At 37.9% G+C, this 22805-nt stretch overlaps 1 protein-coding gene across 7 annotated transcripts in view; it reads right to left on the bottom strand.

The window, feature by feature from the left end:
- QSER1 (glutamine and serine rich 1) overlaps positions 1 to 22805 on the bottom strand; it is an 81337-nt gene that overhangs the window by 43127 nt on the left and 15405 nt on the right. For 4 of the 7 annotated variants that reach the window (XM_024255525.3, XM_024255524.3, XM_054524518.2 and 1 more), the window contains exons 2-3: positions 3864 to 3976; positions 3009 to 3170 (exon numbers count right to left, since the gene is read on the bottom strand). The exons of 1 other annotated variant lie outside the window; for it this stretch is intronic. In XM_024255525.3, the coding sequence (XP_024111293.2) occupies positions 3009 to 3170; positions 3864 to 3976 (275 nt within the window). The remainder of the gene's footprint in view (positions 1 to 3008; positions 3171 to 3863; positions 3977 to 22805) is intronic. 2 more of the 7 variants (XM_054524516.2, XM_063728496.1) reach the window with 1 other exon arrangement.

Below are 22805 nucleotides of genomic sequence, written 5' to 3' on the forward strand. Positions count from 1 at the left end.
TTGCCTACATCTAACATGATAAATAGATATAAAAAAACAGTGAACTGCAGTTTCTTTTACCAAAATAATTCACTTTAAAAATCTCTTGCATTTCAAGCTTTGACTTCCTATGAACAACTTCCCAATCATGATAGATGCATGTTTATCATGAAAAGTTTATCAGAAATTAACAAAGTACTGTCAGAAAGAGACTGTTAACATTTCAGGACAGCATTTTAGCCACATATAGCAAAAGTAAAAATGGGTATACCCTTGTGATCTGAAAGTTCTATAGAAATTTATTCTAAAGAAATAAGTGCATACAAAAATATTTGTACCAGATATTCATTATAGTTATTGTTTACAGTAAGTAGAAACAACAAAAAGTCCATAAACAAGGGATCAATCAAATAATTATGGCATACCATAATAATACTATTGCCATAAACATTAAGGTGGATATATATGTTTTGACATAGAAGGATATCCAATAAAAATAAATAACAAACTGTTAATTCCTCTTTGAAAAGTTAGGAACTATCACTTTCCGCTTTATATACCTTTTTACTATTTAAATATTTTATGTGAACTTCCATTAAATTTTTTTTTTTCATTTTTGGAAAAATGGGGAAAACAATTCTCTGGCTCTTTGAAAAATATTTTCCTATTTTCCATTAAATATCCAAAAAGAATTATTACTACAAAGATAGAAAATATCTAGTGGCACTTGAAAGAATAAATAACACTTAGAAATGTTTAAAATAACACACTGAACTAGAATAGACTTTTGAGATAATATAGTTCAACTCCTTTGCTCTAGCAATTAGGAAACTGGGGTTGACTGGTGATGTAACTTGCTGAGAGGGTCAAGTGATATTCATGAAACTCTGATCAATTGACTCTGCTGCTCTTTTAGCAGAGATCTCCTATTGTTCTTTTGTGTGTGTTGGGGTGGGGGGTTTAAAACATAATAAGTAAACAGTAATAAAGAACCGACATTTAACTAAATGTAAAGTTACAAATAATGGATTGATTCAGTTTTAATGGTTATTATGAGGTGTTTTATGTCACATATATCAAATTATATTTAAAGAACCAATTGTAATTACATGGTGACTGACATTATCACAGTTATGCCTAGAATGAGGAAGAGGCTAGTTAGAAAGGACAGAGAATATCTGGGGCTTAAAGTGGTGGTAAGGAGCTTCTATTTCTTGAAATCCTTCTATCCAGTAGAGTGATAAAAGATCTTTCTCCTTCTATCCAGTAGAGTGATAAAAGATCTTTCTCACTTCACTTATTTCTGCATGATTTATTAGATTAATGTAGAAGGGAGTCACAGAGGCTAGCAAATTCCCCACAGTATGCCCACAGAAGATATTTTGAAATGCATCTAATGATCATATTGTAATCTCAAACATGCCAAAAGATGATGTTCCTTATCCTAACACACTAACACTAATACCTTCTTCCAACTAATGGTGTATTTATATGTTGTGTATGTTTTTGTCTCAATTTCATTTGTATTTCCCATTCAGAGTACATTAGTTTAGGTCCAGTTTAATGTGCTCAAAAATCCATTAAATTCCCTTTAAATGGCCATATGATAGTAAAATCAGTCGTGCTCTAAGAAAAAATAAAAATAAAAAAACTTCTACCTACTAACCTGAGAGTCTAAGCCCTTCTGAATGCAATTCACATATAGGATCAGATACAAATTGCAAAAATGAATTGTTAAAAATTGAATCCTAGGCCGGGTGCTTTTGGGAGGCTGAGGCAGGCAGATCACATGAGGTCAGGAGTTTGAGACCAGCCTGGCCAACGTGGTGAAACCCCGTCTCTACTAAAAACGTAAAAATTAGCCGGGCGTGGTGGTGCATGCCTGTAATCCCAGCTACTCAGGAGGCTGAGGCACAAGAATCACTTGAACCTGGGATGCAGAGGTTGCAGAGGTTGCAGTGAGCCAAGATTGTGCCACTGCACTCCAGCCTGGGTGACAGAGTTAAACTCTGTCTCAAAAAACAAAACAAAACAAAACAAAATTGAAACCTAAAAAACCACAAAAACTTTAAAAACAAACTATACAAGAGTAAAAACACCTCACAGAAATATTAACAGATTTTCTTTTGTTTTATTTTAAAACTTCTTCAACTCTCAAGTTTCAGCACGAATATACTGATAGGAAAATCTAACTAAATACATGAAATATAAAATTATTTCAGGAAGTAAAAAATAAAGCTATGTTTTAAAATATTATTTTATTTCACCAAATCATTAATTATCCCCTTAGAAGCAGGAAAAAAAATGTTGCTAAGGCACACTGAGAAACTTCTATTAGTGGAATTTACATCAGAATGTTAAAATACTATTTCCTATACCTATCCCTTAAAAACATATTCTCAAATTAAACTATGACATTTCTTAAGACAAAACTCCAAAAAAAATTCCTGTCATACTACAAAAAAACAGAAATATATAGATATAATTTCTGATGAGAAATGGTTGAAAAGTAAAATAAGAAAAATGAAATAGAAAAGCACATTATAGACCTTGTAATTATTGCTGGAAAATGGGCATATCATAATATCAACTTGTAATGGCTCTTATTAGTGATTTAATCTATCCAATTAAGGATAACTTTATATAAAACTAACAATGAAATGAGTCCCAAGATTTTTTTTACTATAACACCTACCCATTCTGAAGTCACTAAAATAAATTTTAATCTTTGCTTCTTTCAAGTAGACAAGTAATTGCTAGATATAAACCTTATATGAGACTTTCTTTAATCATTATCTACCCCTCAATGTCAACTTACTAGTTTTTGTCAGAATGCTAAAACTAAATTTCTGCCAGTAATAAATTCTTGAATTTTATCCACCTGAAAATTTTGAAAAATTCCAGATCTTAAAGTTCAGTGGAAAATCAATATTGTAACAAAACTCCCAGCCACAATGACAAGGCCATCAAATGTATATGTTTCATCAGCATTTTTATAGGACTTAAAAATTCTAAAAACAGAGAATCACCTGTCTGCCAGGATGGAGCCCTGAATTGTGGTAAGAGAGTAGTTCCTGAAGCAGCAGCCTGAGCAGTTCGGGATTCAGCAGTAGACAGAAAATTCATCACTGAAGACTCTTTAGTGTTACTGCTGGCACTGTTCACACTAGTATCAAATATTCCAGAAAGACCTAAATTTGAAGATAAGATATATCCCAAAGTAAAAAAAAAAATATGTACTTGTATAAAATTATATTCCTGACTCTATTTTAAAATTTCTGAAAATTGAGGCCAAAACATTCTACAACCCCAGATGGTTTTATTTTGATAGTAAACATATTAATTTGACCAAGCATATTTATAATTTAAAATCTCCAAAGATGCATGAAAGAAGATCTTTTAATTTATTAATTATATAAATATTCCGTTGGTAAAAACCAAAGCTTTGGTCAGGCGTGGCGGCTCACGCCTGTAATCCCAGCACTTCTGGAGGCCGAGGTGGAAGGATCACAAGGTCAGGAGTTTGAGACCAGCCTGGCCAATATGGTGAAACCCTGCCTCTACTCAAGAATACAAAAATTAACCGGGCATGGTGGCAGTTGCCTGTAGTCCCAGCTACTCGGGAGGCTGAAGCAGGAGAATCACTTGAACCCAGGAGGTGGAGGTTGCAGTCAGCCAAGATCACGCCACTGCACTCCAGCCCGGCCAACAGAGCGAGACTCCATGTCAAAAATAAAAACAAAAAACAAGCTTTTACTCTCATTTAATTTCCCATGGCATGAGTATGTCCTACACATTCAGAACTCAACACATGAAAATTGGTTTTTCTTCTTATTCACTAAATGTACCCAGACTCATAGTATATTTCACAAGAGAACTGTTACCAGTAGGCTGAGGTGTGGGAGCATATCCAGGAAGCTGATGAGAGGCTGCAAAACTCTGTCTCTGAAGGAGATCTGTTTCAGAGTGTGAGGGATGTCCTTCTTCATAGCTTAAACTAGAGGACGTTAAAAATCAGTGACCAAAATACACAGTCCAAACCATCTGATAAAAAAAACTTCTAGAAGAGCAACTATAAAAGTAGTAGAAACCTTTGACCAACTTCCTGACCTATAGATTAGTGGATCAAACACAGTCTGACAATACTATCACAATGGAGGAACTATATTTAAGGTGCATTAGGAAGAAAAATAATACACAGTATTTTCTTTAATTCAATTCTACCTCAAACAAGAGTCTTTTTACTGGGAGAGGTAATGTGGTACAGAAGAAAAAGCAATATCCTGGACAACAGAGAGCTGAATTCATTGTACAGGCTCTACTTCTGGCTTACAATGTAATTTAAATAAGTGACTCAATTATTGTTGGACTAATTTCATCTGTATAAAAAAAGGACCAGATGAAATAACCTCCATAACCTCTCTAATTATAGTATTCTATGGAATAACAGATAATTCAAATAAATAATTAATACTATTTCCCGATAACTCACTGAGAAAACTTCAAGCTCAAACATTTTCAGAGTAGTCCAAAACAAGATTTTTCCCCCTCTCCTTGGAAAGGAAAGGTTATGTTTTTATTTTGAATATTTTAAACCCATAGAAAGAAATCAGAAGTACAATGAACACCATATACCTGTCCCTTAAGATTCAACAACTATTAAGATTTTGTAACATTTATTTTTCTCTATACACACATACCCACTTTTCTTTTTTTTGCTAAACAACTTGAAAATAACTTGGAGATATCATCAGTTGCATCTCATAGGAATAAGGACATTCTTATATAACCAGATATCATTATCAGACTTAAACACATTTAGCATTAATTCAATAATCATGTAATATATAGGTCATATTCCAGTTTCTCCAATTATTGCCAAACATCTCAAAGTTTTAAGCTCTTTTTAACTAGGATCCAATCAAAATTCAGTAATTTCATTTGGTTATTTCTCTAACTTAGTATCAGTGCCTTCACCCAACCCCTAATCCCAAATCCCTTGACCTTTTGAAGAATCCAGGGCAACTAAATTATAAGATGTCCCAAATTCTGGATTTGTCTTAAGAGACAGGGTCTCTGTCACCCAGGCTAGAGTGCAGCAGCTGGACCATAGCTCATTGTAGCCTCCAACTCCTGGGCTCAAGCAATCCTCCTGCCTCAGCCTCCCAAGTAGCTGGGACTACAGACATGAGCCACCACATCTGACCTGTTGTGTACTTCTTATTGCATCACATGAGGAGGCACACAGTGTCAGTTTGTCTCATTACTGATGATTCTGAGCTTGAAGTGGTTAAGGTAATGTGTCCTTATTAATGTCTGCAACACAGCCTGGTGTGGTGGCTCATGCCTGTAATCCCAGTACTTTGGGAGGGTGAGGCAGGCGGATCACTTGAGGTCAGGAGTTCGAGACCAGCCTGGCCAACATGGCAAAACCCCATCTCTACTAAAAATACAAAAATTAGCTGGGCGTGGTAGCATAGGTCTCGAATTTCAGCTACTCTGGAGGTTAAGGCATGAGAATCGCTTGAACCCAGGAGGCAGACGTTGCAGTGAGCTGAGATTGCACCATTGCACTCCAGTGTGGGTGACAGAACAAGACTCTGTCTCCAAAAAATAAATAAATAAATAAATAAATAAAAAAGCGATGTATCAACATTCCAGTAGTTTTGCATCTTTGTCAATACTTGATCTTTTCAGTCTTCTTAATTTTAGCTATTCTAGGTGGGTTCAGTGGAGTATCATTGGGCTTAATTTGCATTTCTCTGATAACATATGAGGTGCATTTTTCTGTATGTTTGTAAGGCTATTCTTTTAGCTTCTCTAGTGAAGTTTATTCAAATCTTTAGTCCTTTTAAAAGATCTAGGTTGTCATCAATTTCATTACTGGGTATACATCCAAAAGGAAACAAGTCATTCTACCAAAAAGACATTGACTCGCATGTTCACTGCAGCATTATTCACAATAGCAAAGACATGGAGTCAACCCACACGTGCCCATCAATGGTTGACTGGATAAAGAAAATGTGGTACACAAACATCTTAGAATACCACACAACCATTAAAAAGAACAAAATCATGTCCTTTGCAGCAATATGGATGCTGCTGGAGGCTATAATCCTAATCAAATTAATGCAGGCACAGAAAACCAAATACCACATGTTCTCATTAATAAGTGGGAGCTAAACATTGGGTACTTGGAAATAAAGATGGCAATAATAGAAACTGGGGGCTACTAGAGGAGGGAAGAAGGGGGTAAGGACTGGAAAACAAACTGTCAGCTACTATGCTCAGTACCCAGGTGACAGGATCATTTGTATTCCAAACTTCAGCATCATGCTGTAACAAACCTGCACATGTACCCCCTGAATCTAAAATAAAAGCTGAAAATAAAACCAAACCTGGGCTGTTTCCCTTCTTATTGGGTTTTAAGAGTTCTTTACATATCCTGGATCAAAATTCATTGTCAAATATATGCATTGGGAGTATTTTCTCCCAATCTATTGGCTTGCCTTTTCATTATCTTTCATTTTCCAGTGTCTTTATTTATTTATTCCTTTTTTTTTTTTTTTTTTTTTTGAGACAGGGTCTCACTCCGGTCACCCAACCTGGAATGCAGTGGCATGATCACAGCTCACTGCAGCCTCCACTTCCCAGGCTCAGGTGATTCTCTCACCTCAGTCTCCCGAGTAGCTGGGACCATAGGCGTGCACCACCACCACCAGCTAACTTTTTGTAGAGACAAAGCTTGTCCATGTTGCCCAGGCTGGTCTGGAACTCCTGGACTCAAACAAGCAATCTACCCACCTTGGACTCCCAAAGTGCTAGGATTACAGGTGTGAGCCACCACACCTGGCCTCCATTGTCTTTAAATAATGAGGTTTTAATTTTTGCTCAGTGTGAATTATCAAGATTTTTTGTTTTATAGTTTGTGCTTTTGGTGTCCTAAGAAATCTTCACCAACCCACAGTCACTAATACATTCTCCTATTGTTTTATTTTATAAGTTTTAATGTTTTTGCTTTTCTGTTTAGGTCTGTGACTCATTTTGAGATCTTTTTGTGTGCATGGTGTAAGGTAAAGTTCAAGGTTCAAATTTTTCACATTTTCGCTTTTTAAAAATTAGGTATAATTTGCATAGGTAGATTTCACCTTTTCTAGGGCTTTTTTTTTTTCTTTTAATGAGATGGGAGTCTTGCTCTGTCGCCAGGCTGGAGTGCAGTGGTGCGATCTCAGTTCACTGCAACCTCCACTTTCCGGGTTCAAGCGATTCCCCTGCCTCAGCCTCCTGAGTAGCTAGGACTACAGGCACCCGCCATCACACCTGGCTAATTTTTTGTATTTTAGTAGAGATGGGGTTTCACCATGTTGGCTGGGATGGTCCTGATCTCCTGATCTCGTGATCCACCTGCCTTGGCCTCCCAAAGTGCTGGGATTACAGGTGTGAGCCACCGCGCCCAGCCTTTTTTTGAGACAAGAGTCTCACTCTGTTGCCCAGGCTGGAATGTAGTGGTGTGATCTCGGCTCACCACAACCTCCACCTCCTAGGTTCAAGCAATTCTCCTGCCTCAGCCTCCCAAGTAGCTGGGATTACAGGCGTGCACCACTGTGCCAGGCTAATTTTTTTTGTATTTTTGGTAGAGATGGGGTTTTGCCATGTTGGCCAGGCTGGTCTTGAACTCCTGACCTCAGGTGATCTGCCCACCTCGGCCTCCGAAAGTGCTGGGATTACAGGCGTAAGCCACTGTGCCCAGCCCTCTAGTGTGTGTTTTCATACCGCATAAAACCACAGAAACCAAGGGAGAGAACACCTCTATCACCACGAAGATTCCCCCTGCCTCTCTGCAGTGAACCCATCCTACCACAAAGTCCCCAGATCTGTTTTCTGCTTCTGTGATTTTGCCTTTTCCAAAATGTCATATCGATGGAATCATATAATGTGTAGTCTTTGTGTCTGCCTTTTCACTTAGTGTAACACCTCTGAGATTCATCTATGTTGTTATTTCTATCAGTGATTCATTCCTTTTTATTGCTGAGCAGTATTCCATTGCATGGTTGTACCACAGGTTGGTTTGTTTTTTAAAACCTTCTCACCAGTTGAGAGACATCTGGGGCAATCATGAATATAGCTGCTATACACATGTGCATAAGTTTTTGTGTGAACATAAGTTTTAATTTCACTTGAGTAGGGAGATGGCTGAGTTATACAGTAATGTATGTTTAACTCAGATAAACTGCATGTTTTCCAGAGTGGCTATAACATTTTACATTCCCACCAATAATGTATGTCTAGTAACTCTGCATCCATATGGGCCCTACGTATTGTTAGTTTGTAAGCTGTTACTTAAAAAAAAAAAAAAAATTAGGCCGGGCATGGTGGCTCACGCCTATAATCCCAGCACTTTGGGAGGCTGAGGTGGGTGGATCGCTTGAAGTCAGGAGTTCAAGACCAGCCTGGCCAACATGGCAAAACCCCATCTCTACTAAAAATACAAAAATTCGCCAGGCATGGTGGCACACGTCTGTAATTCCAGCTACTCAGGAGGCTGAGGCATGAAAACCAATTGAACCTGGGAGGCGGAGGTTGCAATGAGCCGAGATCACACCACTGCACTCCAGCCTGGGCGACAGAGTGAGACTCTGGCTCAAAAAAAAAAAAAAAATTAGCCATTCTAATTGATGTGCAATAAGTATCTCACCATCTGCCATGTAGAAATCTTTAGTAAAAGTACTACTGAAATATTCTGCCCATTTTTATTGGGTTGTTTTCTATTTTTGAGTTTTGAGAGTTGCTTATATATTCTGGAGCAAGTTCTTGGCCAGTTATGTTTTGCAAATATTTTCTCCCACCCAGTGGCTTTCATTCTTATAACAGTATCTTTAGAAGGGCAAAAGCTCTTAATTTTGATCAGTTTTTAATTTATCTATTGTACTTTTGGTGTTGTACCTAAGAAATCTTTGCCTAATTTAAGATCTCAAAGATTTTGTTTTCTTCTGGAAGTTTTATAGTATCAACTTTTCCATTTAGGGCTATAATCCATTTGGAGTTCATTTTTTATACGTGGTGTAAAAGGTTGATACTCATTTTTTAAATTTCAATGTGCGATGGTTCCAGCATTATATATTGAAAAGATTATTCTTTACCTGTTGAATTGTCTTGGCACCTCTGTCAAAAACCAATAAACCATATATATGGGTTTCTATTTCTTGACTATAGTGTTACACTGACCAATGTCTGTTCATATAAATCAATCCACAAATAACTATATTTTTATACAACTGTATTTATAGTGTCTTCAATTCAATAACACAAATCTTCCAAATTTGTTCTTTTTCCAAAATTGTTTTGCTGTGCTAGGTAGTTCCACATACATTTGAGTTAGTTTGTCAATTTCTATGACAACAAAAAAACTGTATTGAATCTAAACATCAATTTGGGAAAAACTATACCATTTTAAAAGTACTGAATCTTTTAAGCCATGAATATGGTATAGCTGTTTCTGGTCTTTAATTTCTCTCAACAATCTTTTGTAGTGTTTAGTGTATAATTCTTACATGTATTTTGCTAAATTTATCTCTAAGTATCTTTTGCTATTCTGTTCCAAATGATTTTGTAAAAAAACAAATTTGGAATACAACTTTCATACCATAAAGGTCACCCTTTTAAAGTGTGCTCATCAGTGGTTTTTAGAATATTCAGACTTGTGCAACTGTCACCACAATCTAATTTTAGAATATTTTGATCACCCCCCAAATAAACGTGTATCCATGAGCAATTGGTCCTATTTCCCTCCTCTCTTCTGTCCCTGGCAATCACTGATCTACCTTCTGTCTCTATGGATTTGCCTATTCAAAACAGCTCATAAAAACTGAATCATACTACATGTGGCCTTCTATGACTGGCTTCTTTCACTAAGTATGTTTTCAAGGTTCACCTTATTACAACATGGATATATCAGTACCTCATTCCTTTTTAGGGCTGAATATTCCATTGTATGGATATACCACATTTTGTTTATCCATTCATCAGCTGATGGATATTTGGGTTGTTTCTACTTTTGGGCTATCATGACAATGCTATGAACATTCATGTACAAGTTTTTGTATAGATGTATGTTTTAATCTCTCTTGGGTATATATAGCCAGGAGTGAAATTGCTGGGTCAAATGAAAACTCCATGTTTAACATTTTGAGAAATGGCCAAACTGTTTTCCAAAGTGGCTGTACCATTTTACATTCCCACCAGCAAAGTATAAGTTATAATTTCTCAACATTCTCACTAATATTTATTATCTGTATTTCTCATTACCTATAGTAGACATCCTAACAGGTGTGGAGTGGTTCTGCTTTGCATTTACCTCATGATGACTAATAATGTACAGCATCTTTGCATGTGCTTACTGACCACTTGCATCTTCTTTGGACAAGTGTCTATTCACATGCTTTGCTCATGTTTTAACTGGGTTATCTTTTTATTATTAAATATAAGAGTTCTTTAAATATGCTGGATACAAGTCCCCGATAAACCTGATTTTTAACATTGTTTTCCATTCATTGGTTATCTTTTCACTTTCTGATGGTATCATGTACAGCACAAAAATTTTTTATTTTGAAGTCCAATTTATTTTTTCCTTTGTCACACTCATGCTTTTGATAGCATATCTAAGAAATAACTTGTAATCCAAGGTCATGAAGATTTATGCCCATGTTTTCTCTAAGAGTTTTTTAGTTTTAGCTTTTACATTTAGGATGACAGATCCATTTCAAATTAATTATTTTATATGGTGTGAGGTAGGAGTCCAGTTTCATTCTTTTGCTACTCAAAGTGTAATGTAGAAATCCCTTAATACAAAAACCCAAATGCCCAACTGCTATTTTCAAAATACTCTTAACGATTTTATATGCTTTTAAAATGATCGTAGCAATCATTCTCTATATTAAAATAAGCTACATGCGTATTTCCTTACTCTGGCGGACAAAGCCAAGAAGCAATGACACTCCAGCAGCAAAGAACATACCTAGTACCCAGATTGGTTTCTCGTACCATTCTCCAAGAAAAAGGAACCAAGGCTCCTTGGAGAAATGGCTGATTCTAATACTGGGGCAGGAAATATACAAGATGAGTCTGGAGTATCTTGTAGTGCCAGAGAGTAAGAAAGTGCTAAAAAGAAAGGGGGCAGAGACAGAGGGAGAAAAAAAGAGAGAAAAGACATTTATGTCAAAGGAACACACAAGCTAATTGAAAGAGTTCCCAATGACCAAAGCGGAACATTTTGAGCAACAAAATAGTACTGGCTTGTAACCCGAAGTATAAAATATATATCTGTGGGTCCGTACTGATAATTAAATGATTGAATAAATAGAGAGGAAGAGACAAATTTCCCTTGAAGAATTCCCAATTAATTTATGTAGATTCTCTACCTTGAAGGAGGGAGACCATAACTCCCCACTCAGGTGTGGACTGCACACAGTGACACCTTTCCAAAGAGTATGGTATTGAAAGGAGGAAAAAAAGAGTAACTTTACAGTGTAGAAACCTGACAAGAATCGACCAGGTGATAAAGGCTTTTATCAGTAGGGATAAATCATGTTGATAGTATGTACCACTGACAGGATGTGATGAAAGTGACACTTTACCCCTGTGGTCTCCCTCCTCACAACCAGTAACACCGGTCTAAACACAAAAAGAAAAAACATTAGGCAAATTCCAAAAGAGGGGTATCCTACAAAATACTTCTGAAAACTGTGAAGTTTATCAAAAGCAAAGTAATAAGAGGTTGAGGCCGGAGAAGTGCTTGATACCAGACTGAGCAACATAGCGATACTCAGTCTCTAAAAAACTTTTAAAAATTTGCCAGGCATAGTGGTGCTTGCCTGTAGTTCCCAGCTACACATTTCGACCCAGGAGTTCATAGGTGATCATGCCACTGAACTCTAGCCTGGATGACAGAGCAAGACTCTGTCTCTAAAAAACAAAACCGCAACAACAAAAACAACAAACTAAGCTGGAAAAACTGTCATAGATGAGACAGAAAAAGACATTAAGAAAATCTATGGAAATCTGAATAAACTATAGGCTTTAGTTAATAATACTGTATTAATATTGGTTCATTAACTGTAACAAATGTCCCATACCAATGTAAGATGGTAACAATAGGGAAAACTAGGTGGGGGATGTATGGGAACTCTATACTATGTTCCTGATTTTTCTGTAAATCTAAAACAGTTCCCAAAAATGAAGTCTACATTTAAAAAAATGTAAGCCATGCTAAATCTAAACACAACTTCCTAAGCATTAGAATAATTATTGATCAATTTATAAATATCAGGGGTTTTTGGGGGAAAGAGGGTGTTCCTTATAAATCTTTGCTAACTCCAATCACTTCTTGAACAGGCAAGGAATTATTATACCTAATTGGTTTCCTTGCCTCTGCTCTTGCCCCTCCTTCCCCTCATCCTCAGCCTGAGTTATTCTCTTAAAAAGGTAAAATCAAATCATGAAAAACTTTCCAACGGCTTCCCACCTCACAAGAGCCACAACTTCTTACAAAGTTCTCAAGGCACTACATGATCTAGTTGCTGCTCCCTTACACCTCTGATTTTAGCTCCTATTTTTTACTCCCAGCCACACAGGTCTCTTGCCTCATCCCTCAAACTCACTCCTCATTTCCCCTTAGGTCTCTGCTTAAATTTCACCTCTCAAGATTTCCCTGACCACCTCATATAAAACAACTTCCTTACTCTGTCCTCTCTCTCCACATGCCCTAACCCTCTTTATTTTTCTCCATGCATTAATAAACACTCAACATACTATATATATTTACTATATATAGTATGCTAGTTTGCCCAGTATGCACTGAAAGGTAAACTCCTTAAGGACACAGCCTTTGCTTTATTCACTGGTACATCCCAAGCACCCAGAATAGTATGTGCTACACAGTAGGTACTCATAAATAATTACAACCCATGTACAGTTTCAGAAGAGAAATCAGCTTCAAGTTAGAGCTCAATAATCTCTCAAACTTCTACTGAGTGCCTACTCGACTGGGCAGGCATCCTGTTAAGGACTAGGGATTCAAAAATGAAAGATTAAGCCAGTAGGTCAGTCCATGCTAATTAAAAACTGAATTATCTGAGACTTAATATTATTAATTTTAGGCATTATATCAGGATTTCATATAAGGCCAAAACCTACTTGAGCTACCATCTAATGATATTAATTACTGAAGCACAAAACAAGAGAGCTCTACATCATAAGTCACAAAGAGCAATACAGAGAAATGCTGTTTTTTTTTCTTTTTTTTTTTTTTTGAGACAGAGTCTCACATTGTCACCCAGGCTGGAGTGCAATGGCACGATCTCAGCTCACTGCAACCTCCGCCTCCGAGGTTCAAGCGATTCTCCTGCCTCAGTCTCCCAAGTAGCTGGGACTATAGGTCGGTGCCACCACGCCCAGTTAATTTTTATATTTTTAGTGGAGACGGGGTTTCACCATGTTGGCTAGGCTGGTCTTGAACTCCTGACCTCAAGTGATCCCCCCACCTCGGCCTCCCAAAGTGCTGGGATTACAGACATGAGCCGCCACACCTGGCCATAAAATAGGGTTTTTTGGTATCTTATGTTCAATGGGATAAAGATTACATTTGACATAAAGTTAGCTGTGAATAAAGCAACAGTAGTTAACTGAATTAAGAAAATATTAATAAAATCTCATGCCTCCCTCAAAAAGTTAAACATCATTACCACATGGCCCAGCAACTCTACTCCCATATACCCATGAGAATGGAAACATGTTCACACAGAAACTTGTACATAAATGTTCATAGCAACATTATTCATAATAGTCAAAAGGTGGAAACAATCCAAATGTGCAAAAACTAATAAATGAATAAACAAAATGTGATGTAGTCAAACAAAGGAATATTATTCACCCACGAAGAGGCACAAAATACTGATACATGCTACAACCTGGAGGACTCTGGAAGTAGTATGCTAAATGAAAGAAGCCAAACACAAAAGACGACATATAATTCCATTTAGAGTCATGCCCGGCCAGGCGTGGTGGCTCACACCTGTAATCCCAGCACTGCGGGAGGCCGAGGTGGGTGGATCACCTGAGGTCAGGAGTTCGAAACCAGCCTGGCCAGCATGGCAAAACCCCGTCTCTACTAAAAATACAAAAATTAGCTGGGTGTGGTGGCATGCATCTGTAGTCCCAGCTACTCAGGAGGCTGAGGCAGGAGAATCACTTGAACCCGGGAGGTGGAGGTTGCAGTGAGCCGAGATCACGCCACTGCACTCCAGCCTGGGCAACAGAGCAAGACTCTGAGACTCCATCTCAAAAAAAAAAAAAAATAGAGTCATGCCCAACATAACAATGTTTCAATCAACAGACCACATGTACAACTTACAATACCTTATTTTTACTGTACCTTTTCTATGTTTAGGGGTGTTTAGATACACAAATACTTACCATTGTGTTACAAATGCCTAGAGTATTCAGGGCAGTAAGATTCTGTACAGGTTTGTAGCCTAGGATTGACAGATCATACCATATAGCCTAGGTGTGTATAGTCTACACCATCTAGGTTTGTGTAAGTATACCCTAAGATGTTTGCACAGTGATATAATTGCCTAACGACACATTTCTCTGAACATACCTCTTTTGTCAAGTGATGCATGGCTATATATGAAATGTCCCAAACAAGCAAATCCATGGAGACAGATTACTGCATTTGCCAGGGTATGGGGAGAGGGGAAACTAGGAAAAGACTGCTACTGAGTATGTGTTTCTTTATTAGGTAATGAAAATGCTGTAGAAATTAGATAATGGTGATGGTTGTACAACCTTGTGAGTATTCTAAAAATTATTGAATTGTATGATTTAAAATGGTCACTCATCCATGTAAATTGTATCAATAAAAATTATATTCATCCAGCCGAGCGCGGTGGCTCATGCCCGTAATCCCAGCATCTTGGGAGGCCGAGGCAGGCGGATCACCTGAGGTCGGGAGTTGGAGACCAGCCTGATCAACATAGAGAAACCCTGTCTCTACTCAAAATACAGCCGGGTGTGGTGGCGCATGCCTGTAATCCCAGCTACTCGGGAGGCTGAGGCAGGAGAACTGCTTGAACCCGGGAGTTGGAGATCACACCACTTGCACTCCAGCCTAGGCAACAAGAGTGAAACTCCATCTCAAAAAAAAAAATTATATTCATCCAACCTTAGTGATCATTTTTAATTTTTCATGAACTACGCAACACTACCAAACAAGAAGGTGGTTTCTAGATAAGCCTTGCTGTCATGCATTTATTCAATCTTTTATGGTTGGCCCATCTCCATATACCATATAATAATGTTTTTTAAAAATCTATATGCTTTATGGTTTTAAAATCAATTTCAGAAGGTATTAATCTTAGCAATAATAATCTGATAGTACTGGTCTGTTGAGATTGTTTATTTTTTAATCAAAAGCCAGAATTTCTTTTTTATAATCCTAAAAGGAAAAAGCATGCCTCAAAACATGGTCTTGATTTCCAATTCCACGTTTGGACCAGTAGAGACTCGTCTTTGAATATATGTACATTTATGTAAGATAGGACCTACTGTGGCCCAGCATAGCCCTTCTTAATCCCCAAGCCCTGGGTAGTCGTGGTAGGGAGAGAATAGTAAACTTTTACCATCACTTTACAAACTCCAAGTATTACCTCAGCTAAATCCTAGAGAAGAATGAACCAAGTCTCAACCTTCATATTCCCAGCCCTAGCATAAAACAAATCTTCCATCTCCTCCCCACACACTCATGAGTAAGGTATGAAATTGAGGACAAGGAAGGTTAGAATTTTGCAAAGGGAAGTATCATCTTCTTTCAGTCACTGTCACATTTAAAAAAAAAATTTATAATTTTCTCAAATAACCAAAACAGGCCAGGTGCAGTGGCTCACACCCATAATCCCAGCACTTTGGGAGGCCAAGGCTGGAGGATTGTTTGAGTCCAGTAATTCAAGATCAGCCTGGGCAACACAGTGAGACCCCATCTCTACAAAAAATAATTAGCTGGGCATAGTGGCACCTGTAGTCCCAGCTACTCAGGGGGCTAAGATGGGAGGATGGCTTGGGCCCAGCAGGTCAAGGCTACAGTGAGCCGTGATCAGGCCGCTGCACTTCAGCTTGGGCAACAGAGCGAGACTGTCTCAAAACAAAAACAACAACAACAAAAACTGAAACAAACCAACAAAGATTAGTTATCTGGTTACCACTCTCTACACTGTTTAAGTGTGACCATTTTTTAGTCAACTTCACTATAACAAAGAAAATTAATTTCTAAAGCAGATATAGCTGAGGCAAAAAATTCATCTAAAATGTCCACTCATGCAGTGAAGATGGTATATGACTATAAGATAAAATGCTTTTAAATATATGCTCTTATGGTTTATATCCAGATATTAATAACATATAAACCTACTCCTTGGGTAGCCTACTCTTATGTCTATGATGCTTAAGAAATAAAACACATTCCAGGTTTAAAAATCAATTAGCAAATGTTTCATGAAATATGTTAAATCTGAGAAAACAAGCCAGTACTTGCACACAAGTAATAAGTTACTTAAGCACTGAATAAACGATTTTGCCTTAAGTAGTCATATCACTTTGTTCTTTTTGTGTTAAATAATTTGGTCACAAATACCTAGAATATAATAAAAATAGAATTCTCTTTAAGCTTTGAAAATATTGTTACAGTTTTAGGTATATCAGCTTTTCATAGTTGAGAAAGATAAACATTCTGGATTGGAAGTTAGGAGCCCCAAATTCCAGTCCTGATTCTGCAAATAAATGCTACAAGACTTTGAGCAAAGTACATAATATTGTAGAATACTTGTTTTCCTACTTATAAAGCCTAATGTTCTTTGTAGTTCTAATATTCTCAGTTAAGATAAATATTTTTACTTCATTTAGAACACAGTATTCTTTGGTATAAAATCTGAATAGAAATAAACACTAAGTCCACTGAATTAAGTCTGCGTGGAGCTCTAGCATATACCTATCCCATTCATACCTACATGCCAAATATTTTAAAATCTTTGTTTTAGCTAATCCAGTTTGATAATTTAAAAGCAAAAACATGTAGCCTAAGAATAATCAGCTCTTATTAAGAAATTATTTATCATGAATTTGAAAAAATAAACTAGGGAACTTTGAAACTGTGTAACAGCTGTATAAAAGCATAGCTCTGCAAACAGGCTACAGGATTCAAATCCAGTTCTATATAAATTCTGTGACTTAGAGGCTAGCCACACAGACAATTAGTTAGACTTAACCAAGTCTCCGTTTCCTCAACAGTAAAATATGGGTAATAGTAACACCTACCTTCATCAGGTTGTTGTGAGAGTAAACAATAAAGCACATACAGTCAGCAGCAACTAGCACAGTCCAGCAATTGGCGCATAATGAATGCTGAATCAATGCTATTATTGTTGCACCTAAAGGTAAGGTCTGCATTTATACAACTGACATTTACTGACTGCCAAGTGTTATGCTAGGAACTAGAGAATAAAAGAGCATAAGTAAATAAACATAACACAGTCTGGGAAGACTTCCTCTAGGACATGACAACTGAGTATTAAAAGAGGAGAGACCGGGTGCGGTAGCTCGCACCTGTAATCCCAGCACTTTGGGAGGCCGAGGTGGGCGGATCATGAGGTCAAGAGATCGAGACCATCCTGGCTAACACAATGAAACCCCGTCTCTACTAAAATAAATACAAAAAATTAGCTGGGCATGGTGGCGGGCACCTGTAGTCCCAGCTACTCGGGAGGCTGAGGCAGGAGAATGGCATGAACCCAGGAGGTGGAGCTTGCAGTGAGCCGAGATCACGCCACGGCACTCCAGCCTGGGCGACAAAACAAGACTCCATCTTTAAAAAAAAAAGGAAGGGGAGAAATTATCCAGGGAAAGAAAAAGAAAAGAAGGTTCCAAGAAGATAAAAATCACATATATGAAGACCTAGAAATATCCCTAAGATGGCACATTAGAACTGTAGTAATTCAGCATGGTTGTATTGGAGAACAGGGATATGAGGTAGACAGGAACCAAACTATGGGATATTATATACCAAAATAAGGATCTCACATTTTATCTTCAAGGGAATCAAGAGCCTCTCCAGAAATTTAGTAAGAGTTAAATTTATACTTTTTTGAGACAGGGACTTGCTCTGTTGCCCAGGCTGGAGTGCAGTGGTGTGATCATAACTCATCCTAGGTGTGACCTTCCAGGCTCAAGCAATCCTCCCACATCAGCCTTCTGAGTAACTGGGACCAAAGACGTGCGACACCATGCCTGGCCAGTTTTTAAAATATCTTTTTATAGAGACAAGGTCTCCCTATGTTGCCCAGGCTGGTCTTGAACTCCTGGACTCAAGCGATTCTTCCACCTTCACCTCCTAATGTGCTGGGATTAAAGGCGTGGGCCACTTTGCCTAGCCTAAAGAATGGTCTGTAACCAGGCGTGCTCATCAGCATCACCTGGTTAGTTTTTTCAAACTATATACATCCAGATCTCCCTTTCAGAAATTATTGATTAGTAGTTCTGACATGTGACATGGGACCCTATAAGTTCACTTTGAAAAGTTCAAAAGAATCACTATCTTAGATAATCTGATAAACACTGTGCAGAACAGAGCAAACCTTAAAGAGAGAAGGCCAAGATGCTACTGCAGAAATCCAGGTAAGAAATTATGAGGGCAAAACATTGGCAATAGCTAGATACTTAGGAATTCTTAAAAAATACAGTTGAGAAGACTTGCGGGGAAGACAGAGGAATCATGAATGACGGTGAGCCACCCATAAGGCTGAACAAACATGGACAGTTTCAATTCCGAAAGCACTGAGTTTGAGGTGTTAAAGAGACATATTGTGAGAAATAATTGAAAGAGGGCTAATGAATATTCCTACTTAGGACTCAGAAGAGAAATCTGAGCTGGAAATAAAAAATTGGGGATCATTACAAATTGACTGTTTTTTGAAGTCATGGAAGTAAATGAAAATGTCCAAGAGTGAGTCACATCAGAAGTGGGCTAAGGACAGAAATTATAGGGACACTGCTTTACACATATGACCAATAATATTAATTTCCTGCTTCTCAAGGATGTTACTTATCTGCAAATCAAAATTCCTTGCAACTCAACTGAAGTACCACTCTTCCCTCTTCCACTTAAGATATCACAGAAATGAGTAATAATACTATTATAGGGTGTATTAGTCCATTTTCACACTGCTATAAAGAATGACGTGAAACTAGGTAACTTAAAAAGAAAAGAGGTTTAATTGACTTACAGTTCAGCATGGCTGGAGAAGCCTCAGGAAACTTACAATCATGGCAGAAGGTGAAGGGGAAGCAAGGCATGTCTTCACAAGGTGGCAGGAGAGACAGCAAGTGCAAGGGAAACTGCCACTTTTAAATTGTCAGATCTCGTGAGAACTCCTTTACTATCGTGAGAACGGCATGGTGGAAACCACCCCAATGAGCCAGTTACTTTCCATGAGGTCTCCCTTGACATGTGGGGATTACAATTTGAGATGAGATATGGGTGGGGACACAGAGCCAAACCATATCATAGGGATCAACTCTATCTTATTTAAAGACAATGAGTAATCATTCATAACTTGGTACTTTTTTTTTTAATTTCTTCTGAAAAATAATGGATACATGTGCAGAACATACAGGTTTGTTACATAGGTATACATACGCCATGGTGGTTTGCTGCACCTACTGACCCATACTCTTAAGTTCCCTCCTGTCTTCCCCCACCACCCCCAAGAGGCCCTGGTGTGTGTTGTTCCCCTCTCTGTGTCCATGTCATAACTTGGTACTTTTAAAATCAATTACCCGAGATGCAGATTTAAGGGACAGGTAGAGGAAGAGGAAACCATAAGGAAGAATAAGAAAGTTTAACTAAAAACTTGAGAGGAAAACCAGGAATGTCTCCAAAAATCAAAGGAACTGTAAGTTTCAAGAAAGGAGGACTAACTGCTGCAGTAAGATTAGACAGCTAGAGAAACCGTTTGAGGAGACAGTAATAATAAATCAAGCATAGCTATAACACACATATTACATATACATTACCTATACTATTATTACATTGTACTATCTCCTCCCACAACCCCTTGCGCTACAAAGTTCTGTGGACCAGAAGGCTAGGACCAAAACAGAAAAAGCCAACTGGAACAATAAAGTAGTTATAACAGTGGCATAAGGGAGGTAGGAAAAGGCAGGGAACAGGAAGAAGAAAGTGCCTGTAAATCCTAATTTATGGCCTAGATCTAAAATGTCCATTTTGATTTTTACTCTATTTACCTTTGATCTTAAAGTTTTTGTTTAAAAATTCTCATTATATTGGCAGTGTAGCTGCAGAACATTTCTAACACATCCATTTCAAGATGCTCAACATTATTTTCAAGGGAAAATTTCAACTTAAGTCTCTATGTCTTTACTGAGTATATGCATGCAAAAGGTAGGAGTGAAAGGCATACACAATGACAAAGTTCCTGCCATCATGACCTATTGTTAACTACGGGGGGATTAAACAGCATACAAGTGTCTAGCCAATTCTACAAAATAGAATAAAACAAATATACGGCAGAGCAGGGTAAATTAATTTATTCAACAAATATTAGATGTTATGTACCAGGCAATGAGCAAGGCACTGGGGATATAATAAAAGGATAAGTCTTTGAAGAGCTTACAGTTTAGTTGTGAGACAGGGTGGTAAATAAAAGGAAACCAACTAATAAAACAATTATAAACTCTATCAAATGAATAAAGAAGAAAAAAGTCTAAATATAGAGATTATGGGAGAAAGAAGACACAGTAATCAGCAATGCCTCCTGAAGAAGGGATCTTAAGAAAGCCCTGCCCCAAACCAAAGGAAGAGAAAGAACAGTTAGGAAAAGGCCTGAAGTGGGAAGAGTCTGGAACACAGAGAAGCTGAAAGAAGACCAGCATATTGTGAGTGTACTAAGGGAAGTGGGTGAGCAGTAGGAGATCCATGGAAAGGTAGTAGTTAACGGTCAGACATGGAAAACCTTGTGGGCACAATGAGTCTGGATTTCATTCCAACTGCAATGGAAAACCAAAGGAGTTTTAAGCATGGGAGTGTCTAAATTAAATTTTTTAAACATAGCTACCTGCTACACAACTTCCCTTAGTTTCCGAACTAAAATCGATACCAAGGGAATCCTAAAATCAAAATACACCTTATAATGTCATGACCACACCCCCCATACACACATGACTACCCAAGTAGCTCCAAGTTTCATGAGAAATTGCTTTTAAAATAAATGTTAAAGGATCTAGAGTTAAGGACAGGCGCAGTGGCTCATGCCTGTAATCCCAACAATTTGGGTGGCCGAGGTGGGTGGATCACCTGAGGTCAGGAGTTCGAGACCAGCCTGACCAATGTGGCAAAACCTCGTCTCTACTAAAAATACAAAAAAACTGGCCAGGCGTGGTGGTGTGCACCTGTAGTCCCAGCTACTTGGGAGGCTGAGGCAGGAGAATTGCTTGAACCCAGAAGGCGGAGGTTACAGTGAGCCAAGATCGTGCTACTGCACTCCAGCCTAGGCCACAAGAACAAAACTCTGACTCAAAAAAAAAAAAAAATGATCTAGAGTTTAATGAACTTGGCTACCAACTGCTGAATAATCTCACGTCGTCTTAGTTTCAAAAAAAACTGAAAATATCAAATCGATAAAGCTGTTGATGATAAAAGATACTTCCCTTCCTTGAACCCAATTTTAGAGAAAATAGAGGTAGAAGAGACAGATGAGTCAAACATGCTAAACTTTTCAAGAAATGAGTGAGCAATAATAAAGACAAACACAAGTGTGGCACAGACATGGGGAAATTGGAACATCCATATATTTCTTTTCATTTTTTGAGATGGAGTCTTGCTCTGTTGTCCAGGCTGGAGTGCAGTGGCGCGATCTCAGCTCACTTCAACCTCCGCTTCCTGGGTTCAAGCGATTCCCCTGCCTCAGCCTCCCAAGTAGCTGGGACCATAGGCATGTACCACCACGCCCAGCTAATTTTTATATTTTTAGTAGAGATGAGGTTTCGCTCTGTTGGCCAGGTTGGTCTTGAACTTCTGACCTCACGTGATCTGCCCGTCTTAGACTCCCAAAGCGCTGGGATTACAGGCGTGAGTCACTGCGCCTGGCCCATATATTTCTGACAGGAATATAAAATGGTACAACCACTTTAGGAGAGAGAAATTTGGCAATTCCTAAAAATGTTAAACATAAATTTGCAACAGTTCCACTCCCAGATACCTACCCCGGAAACATGTTCATACAAAGTGTTACATGCAAATGTCCATAGCAGCATTATTTGCAATAACCAAAAAGTGGAAACAACCCAAATGTCCATCAAAAGAGTTCGGATAAACAAAATATGCTATGTCTATGCAATGAAATATTATTCGGCCATATACATCATTAATGATCTTTACCAAAAATCCTATTTTATTTTGTACAAATGATACACTCAAGTTGGTTAAACAGAAGATGTTTGTTTTCACTAAGAAAGGTCAAATTAGTAGTATGGAATTTCCTATCTAGTGGGGTGGCAGAGTATATTAAAAAACCAATGTATCAGTTCCAAACAGTATTCACAACAAAAAGAGACAGATGTTGGCATTTGTAACTGATGCCCAAGAAAAATACTGCCAAAGTCAAGGCAGCTAAGAATTTCTGTCTGCTGCTTCACAGGGAAATAATGAAATGTGACGGTGATATGGCATATGCTTGGCTACATCCATGATAACAAGAGCCACC

This window comes from Pongo abelii, chromosome 9 (genome assembly GCF_028885655.2).
Source record: "Pongo abelii isolate AG06213 chromosome 9, NHGRI_mPonAbe1-v2.0_pri, whole genome shotgun sequence".
Lineage (NCBI taxonomy): Eukaryota > Metazoa > Chordata > Mammalia > Primates > Hominidae > Pongo > Pongo abelii.